At 42.8% G+C, this 21569-nt stretch overlaps 1 protein-coding gene across 8 annotated transcripts in view; it reads right to left on the bottom strand.

Moving 5' to 3' along the window:
* Positions 1 to 21569, bottom strand: part of Lrch1 (leucine rich repeats and calponin homology domain containing 1) — a 206246-nt gene that overhangs the window by 102522 nt on the left and 82155 nt on the right. For all 8 annotated transcript variants that reach the window (XM_042285157.2, XM_076545369.1, XM_076545368.1 and 5 more), the window contains exon 2: positions 13151 to 13295. In XM_042285157.2, the coding sequence (XP_042141091.2) occupies positions 13151 to 13295 (145 nt within the window). The remainder of the gene's footprint in view (positions 1 to 13150; positions 13296 to 21569) is intronic.

Genomic DNA, 21569 nt, shown 5'->3' on the forward strand with positions numbered 1-21569 from the left:
ATGTGTTTGTGTCTGTCTGTGTGTAAGTGTATATTAGTGATATTAAAGTATAGTCAATTTCCATGTCTTTTTAAAAGTCCTTTGGTTTTATTTATCTCTTTCCCTTCTCCCTCTGGTTGCCCACCTCCACTCCCCCATCTCAGCTTACTTCCACTTGGTCCATGTTTCCTTTTTTATATGTGTATTTAATCTCGGCTCTATTCATAGCAGTTCCCATGGCACTTCATTAGTTTCATGAACATTATGAGTCTTACAATTGAAACACATATCTGAAGATTTAACACAGAGATTCTCCACAGAGACAGAAAATGTGTGATGTTTATCTTTCTTGGTCTGGGTTTCTCAAAATAATTGTTTCCAGCTCCATCTGTTTAGTTGTGAATTCCATAGTTTCTCAGTATCTGAATAACATTACACTGTATGACTCTAACAATTTTCATTATTCATTCATCAGTTGATATAGGTTCAAAGGAGCCAAACAGATGAAGAATAAACTTGGGACTTTTAAGACAGGTCTTGAAGAAGCTGTAAGGTCCAAAGCTTTGGAAAATCTGGGTTTTAAGTAAGTGCTGGAAGAAAAAGGCCATCTAGACTTGGGAACAGAAGAAACAGAAAGAGGCAGAAAAGTCACCAGCAAAGAGTGGTCAAGGCCACAGCAGGAAAATGGCACTGGTATAAACAGAATTCCATTGTTTTTGATACCTCCTGAGTTCTTTTTCTGCTCATGAATCAGTACTAAGCTCCTAGAAACTATGGAAGGTACATGAACTCTTCAGCTTCATCCCTAACAGAACAGGCAGCATCACTGAGCTAAGATCAACCATATCCTACCTGAACTGTGATCATGTTTTTCTACAGGAGTAAAAGCTGCAGAGCCGTCCTGTGGGGGTCTCTGCAGATCTAAGTATAAAAGTCTGGTGACTCCCAAGGAATAAAGAGGAGAAGCTTCCTTTACCTAAGACGGCAATAAAGGATGCCTGGCTAGCCCTAGGGATGGTATATAAGTGCCTGTAGATGTCACCACACTGAAGTTAGGCTGATTTCCAGGGCAAATTCTGGCTGAGGTCACCAGGGTCTCATGAGGAGTCATCACTTACAAAGGAGACAGCACTCAAAACCATTTGCATAAACTCCCTGTAGGGCTCTCATTCAAATTACTGACCACCTGAAGGCTAACTGACTCTCCTCAGTGCACCCAGGCTTTGGTTCTGCTTCACCACCCACCTTCAGGCAACAGGGCCCTCGCAGTCCTCAGGATACTTGCTCCAAACGGGGAAAAAAACCCACACAACCTCCAGGAAATATTTTCCCCATCTACAGCCCCGTGCGATGAGCTCACTGTTGTACAACTCTTTCACGTGATGACTGAAATCTGAATGATCGCCCTGATGGCAGAGGGCGCCGGCTCCTAGGCTGGGGACACAGGGGGATGGAGAGGAGGGGGAGGAAGTCCACTGGCACTGGCATCCTCTCCAGCTGCTTCCTGGCTGCTATGAGGAGAGCAGCCCTGCTCTGCCACGCCCTCCCCAGCAGGGGCCGTGCAAGCTTATGAACTGCTGAATGAAAAGGAAGCTTCCAATCCTCCTCCTGTCTCCTGTGGTTTTGCCCGGTTATTTAAGCACAGCAGTGGAAGTCTCAATAACACACCAGCCTCACACGCCAAATGTGTTACAGTGGAAGAGATGTGAACCCCAAATTTAAAAGTCACCCACAACTTGCTTTACACACACACACACACACACACACACACACACACACACACACACGTATGTATATATATATATATATATACATATATATATCCCCCCAGCAAGTACACACGAATTATTCATGGAATTAATTGCACAGGCTAGAAAGCAAATCTTGACCCATCTAAAGAATTTACACACTGGAAACATTCCCTGAAACAATGAATCAAATTCAAATTAATTTTAAAAGGTAACTTAAAATAAGGCTATAGAAATGTAAAGCTCGTTGGTCAGAGTAATACTAGAAAGTAGAGAAGATTGAAGGGTGATTGAAAAAAAAACAGTGCATATTATGGTTTAGGCAACTAGGCTTGGGCACCTGGGGTGGTGACCTCAGGAGAGGAGGAGTTATGGGTCTTGCGGAGGTGGGCGGAGCCTCATGGAGGTACTTTTAAGTCACTTGGGGCACATTCTGGAAGAGAGCCCCCTTTTGTCTATTTCTTTGCTTCCTGGATCATGAGATGGGTGATGTTTTGTTTTGTTCTGTCACACACTTCCGTCAGAATGTACTACCCATGTCATGTCAGAGACCCCAATTTACAGAGCTTCCCAGTCTTGTACTGGAGCCTCAATAACTGTAAGTTACAATCATACTACATTAATTGTCCTTATAGTTGGTTTAGAAACTAGAACACTACATATAAAAATATCAGCATCCACCCGAGACTCTATGTACTCACACCTTGAAAGCTCTTACAAGAAAAGGGGAGTAAGGCCAGGCACAGTGGCACAAGACTATAACCTGGCACTGGGGGCACTGAGCCAGGAGGTATTGTTTTATCTCTGGCACAGTGGCTATACCTAAAGGTACTGCTGTTTCAGCCAACAACTGCAGCTCCACAGTTACTCACCCAGTGGGATCTGCCTCCTGCCACTGCCACCAAATGTACTTTCTAACTAAATCTCTATTCTATTTTTCAATAAGACTTGGGAGTCACAGGCTGGGGTGAAAACCTGCTAGCTCAGAGAGGCTGAGGAACAACTAGCTGACCTTCCCTCTTCACCAATGTCTCCAATAAGAGATTCCTTCCACTCCGAAAAACCAAAAAGGACTGCCACACTCAAAGTCCCTCCCTACTACTTCCTGTGCATCTCTCTATCAGTCTTCCAGACTCCCTTTGACTCCCTATGATTACTTTCTGTCAACCAGTTGCTAGCTCCGCCTCCTGGCTGATTTTATTTAAGTAACACAAATGCACACTCGGGATTCACGGTGTTATCATATACCCTACAACCAGGAGGCCTGCAGGTTTAGCCAAAGCTTAGAAATGAATAAACCTGTACCCAAAACAGAATGAAGGAAACGATAAATCAGACCAGAAATGAGCAAAATAGAAAATAAAGGATCAACAGATAATATAATCGAAACCCAATTCAGAGGAACACCCCCATACCCTCACACCCACCCTTTATCTTCAATTAAAAATAATCCTGGGGGCTGGGCATAGTTGTGTATACCTTTCATCCCAGCTTCAGGAGGCACAGGCAGGCAGATCTCCGTTTGAAGATACTCTGGCCTCAAGTTCTAGGACAGCCAGGGCTACATAGTGAGACCTTATCTCCAATAAATAAATAAATAAAGAACCTGGGGCGGTGAGAAATAAATGCACAAACTTACAGTTTGAAGAATAAAAGGAGGAACTATTGCAACATTTCAAATACAAAGTTGTTTTTGTTTTGTTTTGTTCCCCCCATCCCCCCTAGTGTTTCCACACTTAGGCTGTCCCCTGAAAAATTCCCAAACAGCTACTTCCAGGTTCATGAAACAGTTCTACAGAGCATGGAATACAGTGGAGATGTCACTCAGTAAGATGACAAGGTCAAAGTGCTCCCAATCTATGAAATGCCAAAGCAGGACACCCACTCATTTCTGTCACTCACATAGTGTCTGACTCGGGAAAAACAGATACTCTCCTGCCTCACAGCTACTGCTACAAGGGCTGCAGAAGGGATTGTTCAGTGATGTCACAGATAAACGGTGCTGGTGGTGATGAGAACAACAATTATTTCCCAGATCCAGAATTTTCTCAGTGTGTGTGTGTGTGTGTGTGTGTGTGTGTGTGTGTATGTGTGTGTGTGTTTCCCATCTCTCAACTCATACAGGAAATGTAGTGAGTTGCTTATTAATGAAATGGCAATGTTTCAAGGGGCTTTTATTGGTCTAGTTTGGAAAATAAATGCAATTTGGAACTTGCTCATGTGGGACCACAGAATAAACACTGAGAATTACTGTAAGTGAACAGAAATTTCTTCAGTGAATTCAGAGTGAGCATTCACCTCATTTCCAGAGCTCTCCTTTGGGGCACAAAGATCTTAACATCCCTATAAAGATCAGAAACAGAACCGAAAACAAAGCCAGCAAACTCAGACGGCGTCCTGCTAAGAGCACAATGTCACTTTTGTGTTGCTGGCTTTTTTTCCCCTCCCAATACAAACAGGGAGTTAAAACATCTGTGATCAGGTGTATAGAATGGAAAAATCCTCCTCAGGAGTCTTGCCAAGTTTGGGCTATGCTAAAAGGAATGGAATTTGGTAAGAAATATCCCATTATTAACTTATTTGTGTTTGGCAGCCTGCCAGCACAAAACAAAGAGACAGAAATTTACACACACTTCACGCAGAATGATTCATAAACACATCCAAAAGTTCAGGGTCCACTGATTATACGTTTGACCACATTAACAAATGCCCGGACTTAGAAAAACCAAGGCTTAAGCCACATGGAGACAGCTGTGCTGTGTAGCCTGGATGTCCCAATGGCCTCTTTCACTTCCCCCACTCCATGGAAAATGGTTTCATTTAAGATTGATATCGTCAAATTCCAATCTGGTTCACTGTGTTTTGGTGTCTCTATGTATCTGCGATTTTATAAGATAAAACGTGACTATCATCTATCATAGACTAGCTGCTATACACACACACACACACACACAGGTACACATATGCATGCATACACACACAGATACACAAGGGCACACGTGCATGCACACACACACACACACACACACACACACACGCAAGTGCACACATAGCCACACAAATGCACATATGCATGCACACATGAGTATACACACACACACACACACACACACACACACACACACACACACACACACGTTCTCATTTTCCTTTTGAATAGAGCTTCATAAAAAGGTAGGGATTTAAGTTTGTATTAATTGAAACAAAACCCTTTCCAGGTTCATAACAAGAGTATCAACTTTCCCATTGTCTAGAGTGAAGATACACTGTTTTGCCACAGATGGCTTCTTCAGAAATGTCAGCGCATGGAAAAAGAACAATGAAAATTGATTTTTGTTTCACAACAACAACAACAACAAAAATGAAACAACTGTGCTCTGTAAAGCTGAACTGACCCAGGGTCCCTCAAATACAAGAGTGGGTATTCTGAGGATTAAAGATTATTTCTGAGAATGAGTCCCAGAAGAATGTGGGGATACTGGTTATACGACCATCAGGAAGTTGGCTCTTTGTGCACATTGTTTAGCAGCCAAAAAGGATACCACAGGAGCAGACGGCAGCCAAGATGCATTCCTTTTACAGTGTGATAACATTTCATGCAACAGACCAGCCTCTTCACAGGCAACAGCTCCAAACCCACTCCGGCGAAGCTGGGAAGACAGGGCTTCTGAGGAGCAATCCAGGCCCAGCTGGTCGCGTTTCCTCTGCGAATAGGAAACCCACCCACCCCCCCTTGTCCTGGAAGCACTGATTAAAGAGGTTTGGTTCTTGCCGCCTCTCCATCCCCAAACTTCTCGGAGCTGGGCTCCCTATACTCTCCGTTCTGAGACTCACAACACTCGCTGCTGCCAGGCCCTCCGCTCCTCCGGCCTATTCTCGTTTCTTATGGAACACTAACACCTTTCCAACCATTTAAAATAGATTTTCGGCTTCTCTGTGCGTTTCCCGTTCCAAGTGTTTGTTGCTACGTAGCAACAGGCTTGCTGAATCACTTTTATTGTTCTTGGCCACATTTCTTGGACAAAGACATTTTCCAACAGGAAGACAGGGGGCACATACACTAAACTAACATAACCTTTGGTTGTGAACACCAAGGAGCAAAGATTAAAAGAAGCTAGATGCTTCAAACACAGGCTACATAAACAGCAATAAATCAATGTTTTCCCCAAATACTACATTTCCATCATCTGAGAGAATGCGGAAAACAGTTTCATGTTTTTAACTGCAGTTTATGGGGAAGATGCTCTCATGTGTGAATTAATCCTGCCTCTTGAGAAGACATGAGGATCCTTAGCAAAAAGCAGCCATTTGAAAATTGAAGATAACATAAGGAAAAAAGTATCCCAGCCAAGAACCTGGCTAAGCAGTTGCAACATGTCCCTAACCCCATTACCATCATCACCATCATCATCATCATCATCATCATCATCATCATCATCATCATCAATAACAGCATCACCATCACCATCCTCAAATATTTATGGCTGTTTACACTGCTAAAATATACACGTTTCTCAGGGGATGGAACCAATTTCGAACATCTCCCATAAATTCAAGGTATCTTTATATGGAATCTTTTCTATTTTAGAATGTACAAAATTAGTAATTCCTGCACATGATTTATTAAGAGAGGGAGGAATCTAAACACAGCAAGAATGGGGCTGGAGCTGGAGCCCCATTGGCGGAGCGTAAGCTTTCCAGGTGCAGCGCCCTGGTGTGATCCCCGCCACCACAGAAGCACAGCAGCGTGGGGCCTAATTGTAAGTACAGAAACAAACATGCGCTCTGGGAAGATAGTGTTGCATTGCTTCATCTAAAACGTCCTTCTTCCTAGTTAATCAGAGAGAGTGTGTGTGCAAGTACCAATCACCACAGAGAAGGCAATGTTCTCGTTGCTTATAAAGAAGATGCACTCAGGGCTGTTGAAATGGCTCAGAGGGGCCATCTACCATACCTGACGGCCTAAGTTCAATCCTTAGGGCATGCGTGGTCAAGGGAGAAAATGGACTCCCCCCAAGCTGTTCCATGCATAGATATAAATAAATGAATATTTAAAATTGATTAAGAAGTAGGTGACTCGCCCCCCGCACCCCCATTTGTTAGAAATGTCATCCAAATACAGACAACACAAGTGTTGTGATATTGCTCAACGCCACAGAGGATGCCAACGGCACTGCCTAGATGAGGTCGCGTATTCGCAAGTAAACATATAGGGCAGTCACCTACAATTTCACAACTACAAACAAACTCTCAGGGAAGAGCTATGGCATGCTCTACCCAAATGGCTTCCAAGCCTAGAAATAGCTCAGGCTCCAGGGACCAGCTCCTGACTCTCTTAATCAAGCAGGAATTAAAGACTATTTGAATGACATAATATAACTCTAGCTTCTTGGTTTCTTCAAAACTCGTTCCCATCATCCTTTCATATTCCCGTATTCATATCTAGACTGACTTCTATAGGAGGTTATCAAAAGTAACAACTTGTGCAGGCTAATTTTTGTCAGCTTGGCACAAACTAAAGCCACCTAGGAAGAGGAACCCACAATTGAGGAATTGCCACCATGAGACCCGCTTGTGGGCAAATCCCATAGGGCATTTTCTTGACTGATGATTGATATGGGAGGGCCCAGCCCATTGTGGGTGGTGCCACACCTGGGCAAGTGGTCCTCAGTTGTATAGGAAAGCAGGCTGAGCCAGCCATGGGAATAAACAGCACCCCTCCATGGCCTCTGCATCAGCTCCTGCCTTGAGCTTCAGGCCCGACTTCCCTCAATGATGGACCGTGACCTGTAAGCCTGTGGTTACAGTCCGTATAAACCCTCTCCTCCCTAAGTTGCTTTTGGTTAGAAAGGTTTACCCCCAGCAAACTAGAACATCAATATTTTGGGCTCTCAAAATGGTTCATGGGGTAAAGGCACTTGCAACCAGGCCTGAGTTCGATTCCTAGTACCCACACAAGGCAAAAGGAAAGTTGCCCTTTGACCTCTGCACACATGCCTTGGCACATATTACTTCCCCCATACAAAAGAAATTTAAAATGTAACAAAATTAAAAAAAAATTATTATCTAGCTTTTTTGAAAGCTTAGAGAGTAACCATAGGCATTGTATACCTTTAGCTCCTGAGAGATAAGAGACATTCTGTCTTAATTTTTTTCCCTCCTATCATGTTCCTTCAAAGAACACATGGGTTGGTGCAAGAGAATAAGTCTCACCCATGTTACTATTCAAAGTAGGAAATATGGGAAAAGAAAAACAGACAAAATTTGAAGATCGCCAATCAGACTGGGCGTGGAGACATCATGGTGAACGCCAGGACGCCATTTTAACAGTCTCTCCACTTCCTCCTTCTTCCCTCATGTAGGAATTCGTCACAGAATGCCAACCACATTCCTTAGTCTTCGGCCATCACCAGCAACTTCTTTGTCTTTTTTTAAAGTTTTTAACTTATTTGTATTTTATTTTATGTGTATGGGTATTTTGCTTGCGTGTGTATCTATACAATACTTACATCCCTAGTGCCCGAAGAAGCCAGAAGAGGGCAGTGGATCCCCAGAAATGGAGTTACAGACCGTTGTGAGCCCTTATGTGAGTGACAGGAATTGAACCCTGGTCCTCTGGAAAAGCAGCCAGTGCTCTTAATCGCAGAGCCATCTCTCCATCCCCTTCCTGTCTTAAAGAATTCTCAGGTCCATACTCCTTATATTCTTCCTATTCATTTGAGGACAGCAATAATCTATTCTCAATTACAGGCAACTTAAAACTCATTAGAACAAATACATTACTATTTTTTTTAATATAAGAATAGATCAAGTGTTTTTAGGATTTTATATTCAACTATGGTCCCAAAGTTCTTGGTACATATGGACTTAATAGATCGACATGAAGTCACATTGATTATGTATGTTGTTGTGTATAATAATACATACTTATTGTATGCTAACTACTGGGGTAAAAAACCGTCATAACAGGACAAAAATGGGTAAATAAACAGAGCTGCATCTGCTTTGGCAACAATCACAATCTATGAACAAATCTCTTGGGGAGTCGGGGAACCAATTATCTCCAGGCACTGCTGTGTGGGTTCCCAGGAATGTCCAAGGGAGCAAGCTTCCTGCTGAGGCAGAAACTGCAAGAAAACTGAAGCTGGTCAGATGAACCAGGAGTCTGCAGAACTCACAATCAGACAGATGAATCTGCAGATAACCTAACAGTACCCTATTTTTTATTTTCAAAAAAAAGAGGTTAAAGGCAATGACAGCTACTCCTAGGAATGTTTTCACCCTGAGGAAAACCATGCACTGCTATGAAGCAGGATGGAAGCCCTCTTTGTTGTTTTTGGCTAAAAAAAAAAAAAAAAAAAAAAAAAAAAAAAAAAAAAAAAAAAAAAAAAGCAAAAAGTCCCTAACTTTTCAGGAGCCAACCAAAACAAAAGGACAAAACCAAAGGAACAATAACAACAACAACAACACTGGCATTATCATCTGGGATAATGAGTCCCTGTGTCTGCTTTAGCTGTCTTAGTTATGGAGTACAAGCCTGCATGATGAGTTTGGGCCTACCCTTTACACATTGAGATGCTAGAGTAGGAAAGAAGATTCCGGCTGAAACATGGGAACTTGTTTTCATTCAGACAGAAGGAATAAAACAACTCCACCCTCTCTCCTGAAATCCTCAACGTGAGATAAAGATTTAGGGAACCAAGGAGCTAGAATCGCAACAGAGCAGTCAGCTACAAAGCTTAAAACCAAGATTTATTATTATTATTATTATTATTATTATTATTATTATTATTATATATTTTATTTTACAATACCATTCAGTTCTACATATCAGCCATGGGTTCCCCTATTCTCCCCCCTCCCACCCCCTCCCCTTACTCCCAGCCTACCCCCCATTCCCACCTCCTCCAGGACAAGTCCTCCCCCGAGGACTGCGATCAACCTGGTAGACTCAGTCCAGGCAGGTCCAGTCCCTTCCTCCCAGACTGAGCCAAGTGTCCCTGCATAAGCTCCAGGTTTCAAACAGCCAACTCATGCAATGAGCACAGGACTTGGTCCCACTGCCTAGTAGCCTCCCAAACTGATCAAGCCAATCAACTGTCTCACCTATTCAGAGGGCCTGATCCAGCTGGGGGCCCCTCAGCCTTTGGTTCATAGTTCATGTGTTTCCATTCATTTGGCTATTTTTTTTTCAATAATTGAGTAAAACTGAAATTTATTATAAGCCACAGTCGTCCTAGGGACCTCCATGCTATATATATAGCCTCTATGGTTCTATGGGTTGTGGTCTGATTGTTCTTTATTTTGTATCTAGAATCCACCAATGAGTGAGTACATACCATAACTGTCTTTCTGGGTTTGGGTTACCTCACTCAGGATGATTTTTTCTAGTTCCATCCATTTGCCTGCAAATTTCATGCTTTCATTGTTTTTCTCTGCTGAGTAGTACTCCATTGTGTATATATACCACATTTTTTTCATCCATTCTTCCGTTGATGGGCATCTAGGTTTTTTCCAGGTTCTGGCTATTACAAAAAGTGCTGCTATGAACATAGCTAAGCATGTATCTTTATGGTATGAATCAGCATTCCTTGGGTATATGCCCAAGAGTGGGAGGCTGGGTCTTGAGGTAGTTCGATTCCTAATTTTCTGAGAAACCGCCATACTGATTTCCACAGTGGTTGTACAAGTTTACATTCCCACCAACAGTGGAGGAGTGTTCCCTTTGCTCCACATCCTCTCCAACATTGGTTGTCATTGGTGTTTTTGATCGTAGCCATTCTAACAGGTGTAAGGTGGTATCTCAGAGTCGTTTTGATTTGCATTTCTCTTATGATTAAGGATGTTGAGCATTTCTTTAAATGTCTTTTAGTCATTTGTAGTTCTTGTTTTGTGAATTCTCTGTTTAGCTCTTTAGCCCATTTTTTAATTGGACTGTTCAGTACGTTGATGTCTAATTTCTTGAGTTCTTTATATATTGTGGAGATCAATCCTCTGTCAGATGTGGGGTTGGTGAAGATCTTTTCCCATTCTGTTGGCTGTCTTTTTGTCTTATTGACTGTGTCTTTTGCCCTGCAAAAGCTTCTCAGTTTCGAGAGGTCCCATTTATTAATTGTTGTGCTCAGGATCTTGCTGTTGGTGTTTTATTTAGGAAATGGTCTCCGGTGCCAATGTGTTCAAGAGTGCTTCCTATTTTCTTTTCTATTAAGTTTAGTGTAACTGGATTTATGTTTAGGTCTTTGATCCACTTGGACTTGAGTTTTGTGCATGGTGACAGATATGGATCTATTTGTAATCTTTTACATATTGACATCCAGTTATGCCAGCACCATTTGTTGAAGATACTTTCTTTGTTCCATTGTATAGTTTTGGCTCCTTTGTCAAAAACCAGGTGTTCATATGTGCATGGATTAATGTCAGGGTCTTCAATTCGATTCCATTGATCCGTATGTCGGTTTTTATACCAGTACCAAGCTGTTTTTATTACTATAGCTCTATAGTAGAGTTTGAGGTTAGGGATGGTGATGCCTCCAAGGGTTGCTTTATCGTATAGGATTCTTTTAGCTATCCTGGGTCTTTTGTTTTTCCATATAAAGTTGAGTATTTTTCTTTCCAAGTCTGTGAAGAATTGTGTTGGGATTTTGATGGGGATTGCACTGAATCTGTAGATTGCTTTTGGTAAGATTGCCATTTTTACTATATTAATCCTACCTATCCATGAGCATGGGAGATCCTTCCATTTTCTGATATCTTCTTCAATTTCTTTCTTTAGAAATTTAAAGTTCTTATCAAAAAGGTCCTCCACTTGTTTAGTTAGTGTTATCCCAAGGTATTTTATATTATTTGTGGCTATTGTAAAGGGTGATGTTTCTCTAACTTCTTTCTCAGCCCTTTTATCATTTGTGTATAGGAGGGCTACTGATTTTTTTGAGTTGATCATGTATCTTGCCACTTTACTGAAAGAGTTTATCAGCTGTAGGAGTTCTCTGGTAGAGTTTTTGGGGTCACTTATGTATACTATCATATCATCTGCAAATAGTGAAAGTTTGACTTCTTCCTTGCCAATTTGTATCCCTTTGATCTCCTTTTGTTGTCTTATTGCTCTAGCTAGAACTTCTAGTACTATAATTGAATAAATATGGGAAGAGTGGACAGCCTTGTCTTGTTCCTGAATTTAGTGGTATCGCTTTGAGTTTCTCTCCATTTAATTTGATGTTTGCTGTTGGCTTGCTATAAATTGCTTTTATTATGTTTAGAAATGTTCCTTGTATTCCTGATCTTTCTAAGACCTTTATCATGAAGGGGTGTTGGATTTTGTCCAAGGCTTTTTCAGCATCTAAGGAGATGATCATGTGGTTTTTTTCTTTCAGTTTGTTTATATGGTGTATTACATTGACTGATTTTCGTATGTTGAACCATCCTTGCATCCCTGGGATGAATCCTACTTGGTCATGATGGATGATTGTTTTGATGTATTCTTGGATTCGGTTTGCCAATATTTTGTTGAGTATTTTTGCATCAATGTTCATGAGGGAGATTGGTCTGTAGTTCTCTTTCTTTGTTGCATCTTTGTGTGGTTTGGGTATCAGGGTAATTGTAGCCTCATAAAAAGAGTTTTAAAACCAAGATTTTAAAAACATCAATTTTCTTTAAATGCTAGAGCTAGTCTGCAGCCTTAACGTGTTACATTACTTTATTCAAGATATAGTAAGGCATGCTCAAAGAAGAGCAGCTTAATTTAATGGGAATTAAGAAGGCAAACTGTCTATCTGGCTAGAGAGCTCAGCTGTTCTCCACCACTTTCTCTTTTTGTTTGGGGGTCTTTTCGGTTTTTGTTTGTTTTGGTTTTACTTTATTTTTATTTATTGGTTGGTTGGTTGGTTGGTTGGTTTTTCAAGGCAGGATTTCCCTCTGTAGCCCTGGCTGTCCTAGAACTCACTATGTAGACCAGGCTGGCCTTAAACTCAGAGATCCACATGCCTCTGCCTCCCAAGTGCTGGGATTAAAGGTGTGCACTATACCACACTCAGATCCTCCACAATTTCCTTAAAGTGACTGAACTCACAAAGAATGGCTACCTCCCTTTCTCTTGAAATGCCTTAACTGACATTCTTCTCCCTTCCTCCTTCAAAATCATGAATTCCTGAAGACAGCATACTAGCATCCTTATACACACCGTCAGGGAGAGGACAAGGATGCTATGTAAATATTCCCTTTTCGAACCTTGCCCGGATGACATGTGGGCAAGTCCAGCACCAAGAGCAATATGAAGGGCCCTATAAATTTAGGACATAGGGCATGTTTAATATTTCTGTGGTTTAACTGCAAGTATGACCAAGAATAGCAAAGACGATAGATGAACGTATCATGGTTCTGTGCTGGCCCCTGAACGCACATGATCAGAAGTTCCCAGTTAAACCTACCTCAGGTTTAAGTAGGTAAGCATCTGCAAATTAACAATGGCCTCAGGAATGACCCGGATGCAGTTGTGATACAGGTTAAGAATTTCCAGTGATACGAAATGGCACAGTTCCATCGGCACTTCCACCAGCCTGTTTTTAGACAGATCTGCGAGAAAAAGGAAAGAACGCTTTGTTAGAGCATCAACACTCTTGTTCCTGCTTTCCATGCTATCATCTGAACTTCATCAACATTTCTGGTCATGTGCCTCTGCTGTGATTTCTATTTCTTGGGCAAAAGCATGTGCATGCATTAAGGGAAACGAAGGTGTGGGTGAGACCTTAGGTCTCTGATTTGTGAATCTGGCTACACAAAAGGAGCTTTTGGAAATTCTCTTAGGCAAGAATGTAACTCTTATCTTTTCACATATACAAATATGCACAGTTACCATAACCATCCACTCAGGCTTGCACTCCTTATCCGCACTGATTCCAATCAGAGTTCCACTCTAATGTAGGAGGAACTTGTCTGTTATATCCTCTACAGACAGACACAATCAGAACTTTTAAAAAAAAAAAAAAAACATTTTCTTCACCAGAGTACTTACAATGTATAAGACCAAGATAAACCAACTGTGTCTATGAACACCCAATGTGTGTCTGCCTAGCAAATACCAGTAAAGGTGGACTCCATGGCCAAGTCCACAAAAAACAGGGGCCATGATCTGGGAAGAGATGTGAACACATAGCACCCCCAAATAAAATGATGCAACATCTTTAATGGAGAAATGTGAGAACAGTAGACAGGACACCAAATATAAAAAAAAGAAGATGCCACAGGTGTGCAGAGTGAAGCCCAGACCTGGAGGATAAACTGGGAACTTCATGAACTTAAAACTTCCCAGACAGCCTGAAGGAAGAGGATGAACTTGACCCATGAACACAATATTTAGAGGACAACACAAGCTAGAACTCCACACCTGAAACACACGGCAAAGAACAGGAGAGGGCAGCCCTTCCATTCACAAGCCAAACAAACTCATCTTATGCAAAGATAAGGAGATGCAATTGTCAGTAGGATGCTGAGGATGCTGAGGATGCTGAGGATGCTGAGGAAGCTGAGGATGCTGCTCAGCAGGGGAAGGATACCCAGCCCTACAGCAAGAAGGCGAACAGCACACACAAAAGGGAACACAAGGGGTTCCTAGCACACAAACAAAAGAGACCAATACTGTTTCTATAAATAAACTAACATAAATTGTAACCCTATGCATGGCATTTTTTTTTTAAACCTTTTACACAAGTAAATAGCAAATAACCTAATACAGACACTGCCATGCTGAGAACATGATCAATAAAGGGCTGTTAACTGGTGACATTTTAGCAGATCTAACATAATAAAACTGAGAGCGAGGAAAAATGGAGATCACACGAAGGTGTTGAAAAGGAGGAAGTCTAGGAGGGGTTGTACAGCTGGGGATGGCGGTTCACCTTAGGAATACTGTGTCCCAGGGCTAGAGAGATGGCTCAGCAGGCTGACCCCCAGCCCGACCGCCTGAGTTCAATCCTAGGACCTACACCGTCAATGGAGGGAGCTGACACTTGTAAATTCACTTCCGACCTCCGCACACATGCTATGGCCCTCGCCTCCCCACTAAAAAGAAATGCCAGATACATTTGTTTTGAAGAAAGAGGGGCTGAAGAAATGGCCCCGTGGTTAGGAACACCCGTGGCTCTTGCAGAGGACCCAGATTCAATTCCCAGCAGCCACATGGAGTTCATAACCATCTGTAACTCCAACTCTAAGGGATCTGGCACCCTTTTCTGGACACCATGGGCACCAGGCACATACACACATGCAGGCAACAACAACCATAAGGCAGGAAATAAAAATAAATAATTCTTCAACAAAAAAGACTATTGGGACCAGTAGATAAAGCCTGGTGCCCGAGTTCCTTCTACAGGAGTCCCAGGGAAGGAAAGAACAGGCTACCACAAGCTGTCCTCTGACCTCCTGAGTCACAGCAGGAATGCAAACCCACTTACACAAATACAATAACAAACATTTTTTTTTTTCAATGAGGATGAGGGCCAGGAAAGATGGCCCAGGAAGTAAAGAGGCCCTTAGTGGAACAACTTGGGATCTATCCCCCAACCCCCTGTAAAGACAGAAAAGTGAGAACCAACTCCGTAAAGGTGTCCTGTGTGTGTCACATGTGTGCTGTGAGCTGCATGGACACCACACACACACACACACACACACACACACACACACACACACACACAACCACTAATAATGGACACGTGAATACAGTTGCTAGAGGAACGGACAGTATGAGGTGGGTGGGCATCTCCTTCCATTTGAGATGCTACCTGGGTTTCTGAGGTGACTTCAAACGGTGGTCTAAAATTCCACTTTTCATTTGAAATTCTGCTTTCTCTCATTGTGAGTGTACTTGGACCCGTTTTCCATCTTGGTAATTAGTTCTGTTGACTTCCTTATGTGTTCTCTGGGCTGCTTTCTGATGGGCTTCCTCTTAAAAGAATATTGCATACTGGAGACGTGCTCAAAGATTTTCGGTTACCTCCCCTCCCCCACCGCCACCTACAAAGGTTAACTATGTGAGATGATACAGAACCTATTTGCCCAGCTATAGTTATCATTTCATAATGTATTGTATATGTGTACATAGATCAAAACAGATTAGACACATGAAATACATAAATGTACATACACTTTAACCCAATCTTTTTTCATCTACAAATACGGTGTGTTTTTAGCAGTTTGAAATCCTACATGTTAGAAAATAATTTAAATGTCAGTGGAAGGCTGATTAAATATTCATACTCTATTAATAAATGTCATAAATAATGCTAACATTAAATCAACCAATAAATATGAATACAACAGTAATTGCATTTCCTGTGAGGCCGTGGAATACTGAAACATCACCCTCTGCAATGAACATTAGTGCTCTGTACTCATTGGCAAGAATGAAAGAGTTCTCTGTGGCTAACAGGGAACCATCTCGAAGGTAACTTGCTCATGCTGGTAAGTGGCCTGGTGGGCATCTGTGTTTTTAAAGAGTGTTTTACACAATTACTTAGCTATAAGTTATTTCTGGAGAGTTAAGAAACTAATTAAAAAAAAAAACCCTGCAGTTTCTTTCTAGACAAAGGCTCTCTGGCTAGATGGACTGGTGTGGCTTCTCACTGTAAACCCTTCTGTACCTGCAAAGACTTAAATGTGTGTGTGTGTGTGTGTGTGTGTGTGTGTGTGTGTGTGTGTGTGTGTATGTTTCCAGATAAGTAATATATGTATCATACATATACTATTAAAATATGCAAATCTCTATGTATATAAACACACATCTAAAACAGTCTTCCAGAACGTCTGCATTCTTGAACTCACTACACAATGAATTTGTGCCTTTAACTTGACAGACCGAAGTGACCGTCAAGTCCCAGGCACTGGATGGGGGGACGAAGCAAATTTCCTGTCGTGAATGTTTAGAACCAAAACAGAAAAAAAAAAAAATCCAGAAGACATGAAGATTTTCGTGTGCTACAAAGCAGGAAATCTGCCCAGAAAACATATACTGCTGTTTCCTGTAAGTTTGGCTCAGAAAAATCCCCCTGAAGTTCACAGAGACACAACTGTGGCGTGTGCTCTGTGACTGCAGTGTTTACAGCACAGACTGTCTGCTGTCCTCGCCTCTTATCTCCTCCAAGGTGTCCAGGTATGGGGGAAAGTTCAGCATTTTTCCTCCCATACTACTTCTGGGCAGACTGATCTACTCAGCCAGAAGGCCTCTGTAGAGATGGGGTTAGTCCTACCTGCTGATGGGAAAGGCTTAATTCATCCTCATTTTAAGTAGGATCTAATACTTTCCTATTAAACTCTTATTTTGTTTGCTTATTTGCTTGGTTTGGGGTTTTTGTTGATTTTCCTTTTGGGGATGGGATATTACTATGTAGGCTTAGGCTGGCCTAGAACTCACAACCCTCCTGCCTCAGCTGCCAGTGTTACCACCTGACCCCAGGTCTGACTTATCAGGCTCATCTGAAACTGATGTGGTTGTGCCTGGTTTCGAGACAGGGTCTCAAGTAGCGCAGGTTGACCTTCAACTCTCTATATGGTAGGGGTAGCCCTGAACTCCTGATCTCCCTGCTGGGTTTAAGGAAGATGCTGCTATATCATCTGGCTTATAGGTTTATGCAAAGCTGAAGAATGAAACCCGACCTTTAACCCTGGGCATTATGCACACTAAGCAAACACACTACCACCTGAGCTATATTAAAACTTGTTTTTGGTTGTGAGCCTAGCCTTTAACGGCTGAGCCATCTCTCCAGCTACATAGAGAAACCCTGTCTTGAAAAACAAAAAACAAAAAAACTTGTTTTTAATTGGACTATTCTCTATATACCTTTTCAGAGATCCTTTCTCAAAAGGAGTTAGGCTATATATACATCATAAATAAAGTTCTAAACTATTGACCATGGGTGTCCACCGTGACAAAGCCTTCATTGACCCCAAATAAATAGATCTCCATATCTACCAAGCTAGTGACAATTTCCTTTTGCCATGAGCTCCTGTATTTCTGGATTTGTGTCAGTTCCTATATTAGAAGGTTAAGACATCTACATGCAGCCTAGACTCTCCCAAAGCCTATACAAAAACAGCTGGCTTAGTCAGCAGTGTGGAAATTAAAACACAACAAGAGTTTGTTTGGGTTAATTAACTGAATGCTGAATTATTTACACACTCATCAACATTTCCTAAGTATATGCTTTCTACACAAATAGAAAACCACACACATTCAAGGAGCTTAAATATTTCATAGAAAAATGAGACAAACTCACAACACACTGTAACTCTGGATATTCCAAAATATGCTTTTAATGAGGCTTAAATCGGGGGCCGGAAAGACGGCTCAGCAGTTAAGAGCATCTTTTACTCTAGCAGAGGTCCTGAACTTGGTTCACAGAACTCATATTGTGGCTGAAAACTAACTGTGACTCCTGTTCCAGAGGACTTGCATGCTCATACCCAAACACAGACATACACATACATAATTTAGAAATAAATAAAATTGTGTGTGTGGCTATGTATGTTTTAAATCAGGTGCTGACTACTGCCTGCAAGAACAGATACAGCTGGTGACATCTGTCCAGCACACAGCCGACGCCTCATGCAAACCCTACGTGGAACAGTACTGGGTCACTTGCCTAAACCACAGAGCTTGACCGTGCTCCCCCAAGAGATCATCACTCTTCTTCATGAGATGATGCCAACAAGACCAGATAACATATCGGTCTTCCAGTTTGATCTGTCCAAAATTCAATCAAAATATAGTCAATAGCAAGGTCACAGGGAAACAGATTCATGCCTCATGTACAAACAGGAAAGCCCTAATCTTGGTAGGTTTTCAAATATATGGTCCCCCTTTTTTTTCCTATTTGCCTCTTAGCACTGTTTAATTCTCAACTTTGTCAGTGGAAGACAGAAAGGGGAGTACTCCCCCCCCCAAAAAAAAATGGGCAGGCATGCTCCTCTGAGCTTTACACAAGCTAAGGGCAAATCATTGGATGCCTAGAAAGGAAGAGAAGTCTGCACTAAGGTGTTTGGACTTAGATGATGGGATTACAGAATCAAATGTATTCCGACTGTTTCCTGTTCCCTGAAAACCCAGAAGTAAAGCTAGAGAGGAAGAGGGCAGGAGGTGAGGGAGAGCAGGGAGAGGGGGGAGAGAACAGGGAGAAGGGGGAGAAGGAGGTGGATGCGCAGTCCCAGCACTTAGAGAAACAAGACACAAAGTCCTAGAGTTGGAGGCCAGCTGGGGGCTACACTATCTACTTTCTACCCCCCAAAAAAGAGGGGGGAGGAAGAGGGGTGGGGAGAGGGAAGGAAGGAGAGGGAAGGGGAGGGGAGGAGATGGAGCAGGGAAAACTGGGGGGGGGGGGGAGATGGGAAGGGAGGAGAGGTCCAGAGAAGGGAGTGGAGGAGAGAGGAGAGAATGGGAGAGGGAGGAGGGGAGGAGAGGCAGAAAGAAGGGAGGGGGAGAGAGTGAATTTAGACTTAGTTGTAATCAAAGGCACAGGACAGTGAACACTCCTAACTCAAACTCAAACCCTGAGAGAAGGCATCAGAGCCCAAGATGACACTCACCCATCTCAGTGGTAACAGAATCACAGACACCCCAAAGTCTGAGCAATAAACATTCTCCACTCAAAACACAGAAAGAACACGATGTCTAGACCTCAAGCACAGGTTAAGAGGGCAATTCGTATCTTAATTTTGAATGACAACAAAAACCAGAGATGTACATTGGTGAAAGATCGGATAAGACCCGAGCCATTCAGAGATAAACAGACTTTTTTTTTTCAAGGTAAAGGGCTTGGACAAAGGATTTGTGTTTGTTTGGGTTCATTGACAGCTCTGGTGTTTTTGTAAATATAGAGGGGTATCAGTGCATCTATTTCAGACTGTTTTCCTAATACCTGCCTAGAACCTCCTCAGCCTGTTGGTGACTCACAGGTTTTTAGAAGTTGGGGGCTTGTGACTGGAAACTCTGGAGTGAGACTCCGCCATGGGGATTCCTGTCGTGTCCACGTGATGCCCCCACACTATTCAGGGATAGCGAAGAGGCGATGCACAGGCCCCCTGGCATCCTCCACCTCTACACCAAGCCTCAGCAGCAAGCACTCTCCCAGGGATGGGCTATGCCCAAGAGGAGATTAGGACATAAAGAGCCCCTTCCCAGGATCCTCAGGTGGAATTGAAAATACTGCCCAAATTGGAGTCAGCTTTGGCTGGATCCGAGCCTTATCCTCAGTTCCTTCTCAGCAAGTTTCCATAGATGCTAGGCATCAAAAAATCTGGCCAGGAATAAAGTTTGACATATTTTGAAAAAGCCATAGACATAGAAAATTAGTTTAAATGTTTTCCCTTTGTTTGCATGTATGCACCACACAGAGAGACCAGGGCTTGACACCAGGCACCCTCCTCAGCTGCTCTCCACCTTATTTTTTGAGACAGATTTCCCCTCCTCCCCCCCCCTTCCCTCCTCCCTTCCTCCTCTTCTCCCCAGCTCTCTATTTGGGGCTTAGACTGCCCAGGACGCCCCCAGGGAGCCTCCCACACCTTATTTTTAAAGAAAGTGCTGGGATTAAACACAGGCCCTCACCTCTATAGCAAGCACTTCACTGAGTGAAACTTCTCCACAAGCCTGGCTTCTTTCCCTCTTTAACAAGAACCAGGCAAGGCAGATGCCTCTGTAATCCCCAGTAGGATACAGACTAGTGAAGAACAGAACTGATTCCCAGCCCCCTTGAACAGCCACCAAAGCTTCCTGAGCGCCTTCTTCACTCAGCCTCACAAGACTGGAGTACCAGGGAGATCAACTGACCATCTGAGTGTATCTTGTAGACAGAAAAACCATTAACAACTAACTGGCCCACTTCTGGGACCTGGTCGGCAGACACTCCACAGCCCTGTAAAAGCGACATGACCTCTGGCCAGGTCTTTAATATGTTTTCCAAATGGAGGGGGTGTGTCCCCGGGTGCCTCTGTTCTCCACCCAACCCAAGCAGGCAACTGTCCTAGCTGGAAACCCACCCTGGGGTCTCGCTCCACAGTGGGGAGTCAAATCCACCCCAGCACTAACACAGTGGGGCAGCAAACCAGCGCCCCTAAGACGCATCTGCCCACATCCGCTGCTTAATTGAAGTATTCACACGAAAGCCAAGCAGCCAGAAATAAAACAATAAGTATCAGGCTGCCAAAATAAGCTTTGCAAATTCCTAAAATAAAGTGGCCAAATGAATAAAAATAAGCAGGGTAGGGCAGAAAAACAGTACGTGGAATCCAGTGTGCAGTCAGCAAGATTGCCTGGACTGTTTTTGTATAAAAAAGTGGTAGCTCACGAGGAACTGGATGAAGCCCCCACGTGCCAGCAATAACATCCGAAGTTTGCAGTCACTAGCCATCCTCAATGTAGCAGCTCTGATGGGCCAGGACAGCTGGGGACCTCGTGGACCACATCCTGCTGGTTGGTCAGAAGAAAAGGCCTATTCTTGGAAGTCAACATCATGACCAGTTGCAGGAAAACCAAGTCAGACCGTAAACAATACTGCCATGAAAATTAACTGCAGAAGGCAGCATTCTCGTCCATGTCCAAGTCCGAGAAGGTTGCAGCCCCAGACTCCCAGGGAAGGCCTAAAGAGCCCTGATAGAAAGTACTGAGTCGATCCATCCTTTGTTTGGCCTTCTATATGCATGCCTGAATTTACAAACCAGGCAAAGCAAGAGAATAACAATAAAGGGTGACAGACCAGAACAGGTTCCATAACAGACGGGGATACAAGTTGTATGTCTGTGGTCTCTCTCTTGAGAGGGAAGGCAAATGTTATTTTTGGACCACAGCTGACCACGAGTAATTGA

The sequence above is a fragment of the Peromyscus maniculatus genome, chromosome 9 (genome assembly GCF_049852395.1).
Source record: "Peromyscus maniculatus bairdii isolate BWxNUB_F1_BW_parent chromosome 9, HU_Pman_BW_mat_3.1, whole genome shotgun sequence".
In the NCBI taxonomy this organism is placed as follows: Eukaryota; Metazoa; Chordata; class Mammalia; order Rodentia; family Cricetidae; genus Peromyscus; species Peromyscus maniculatus.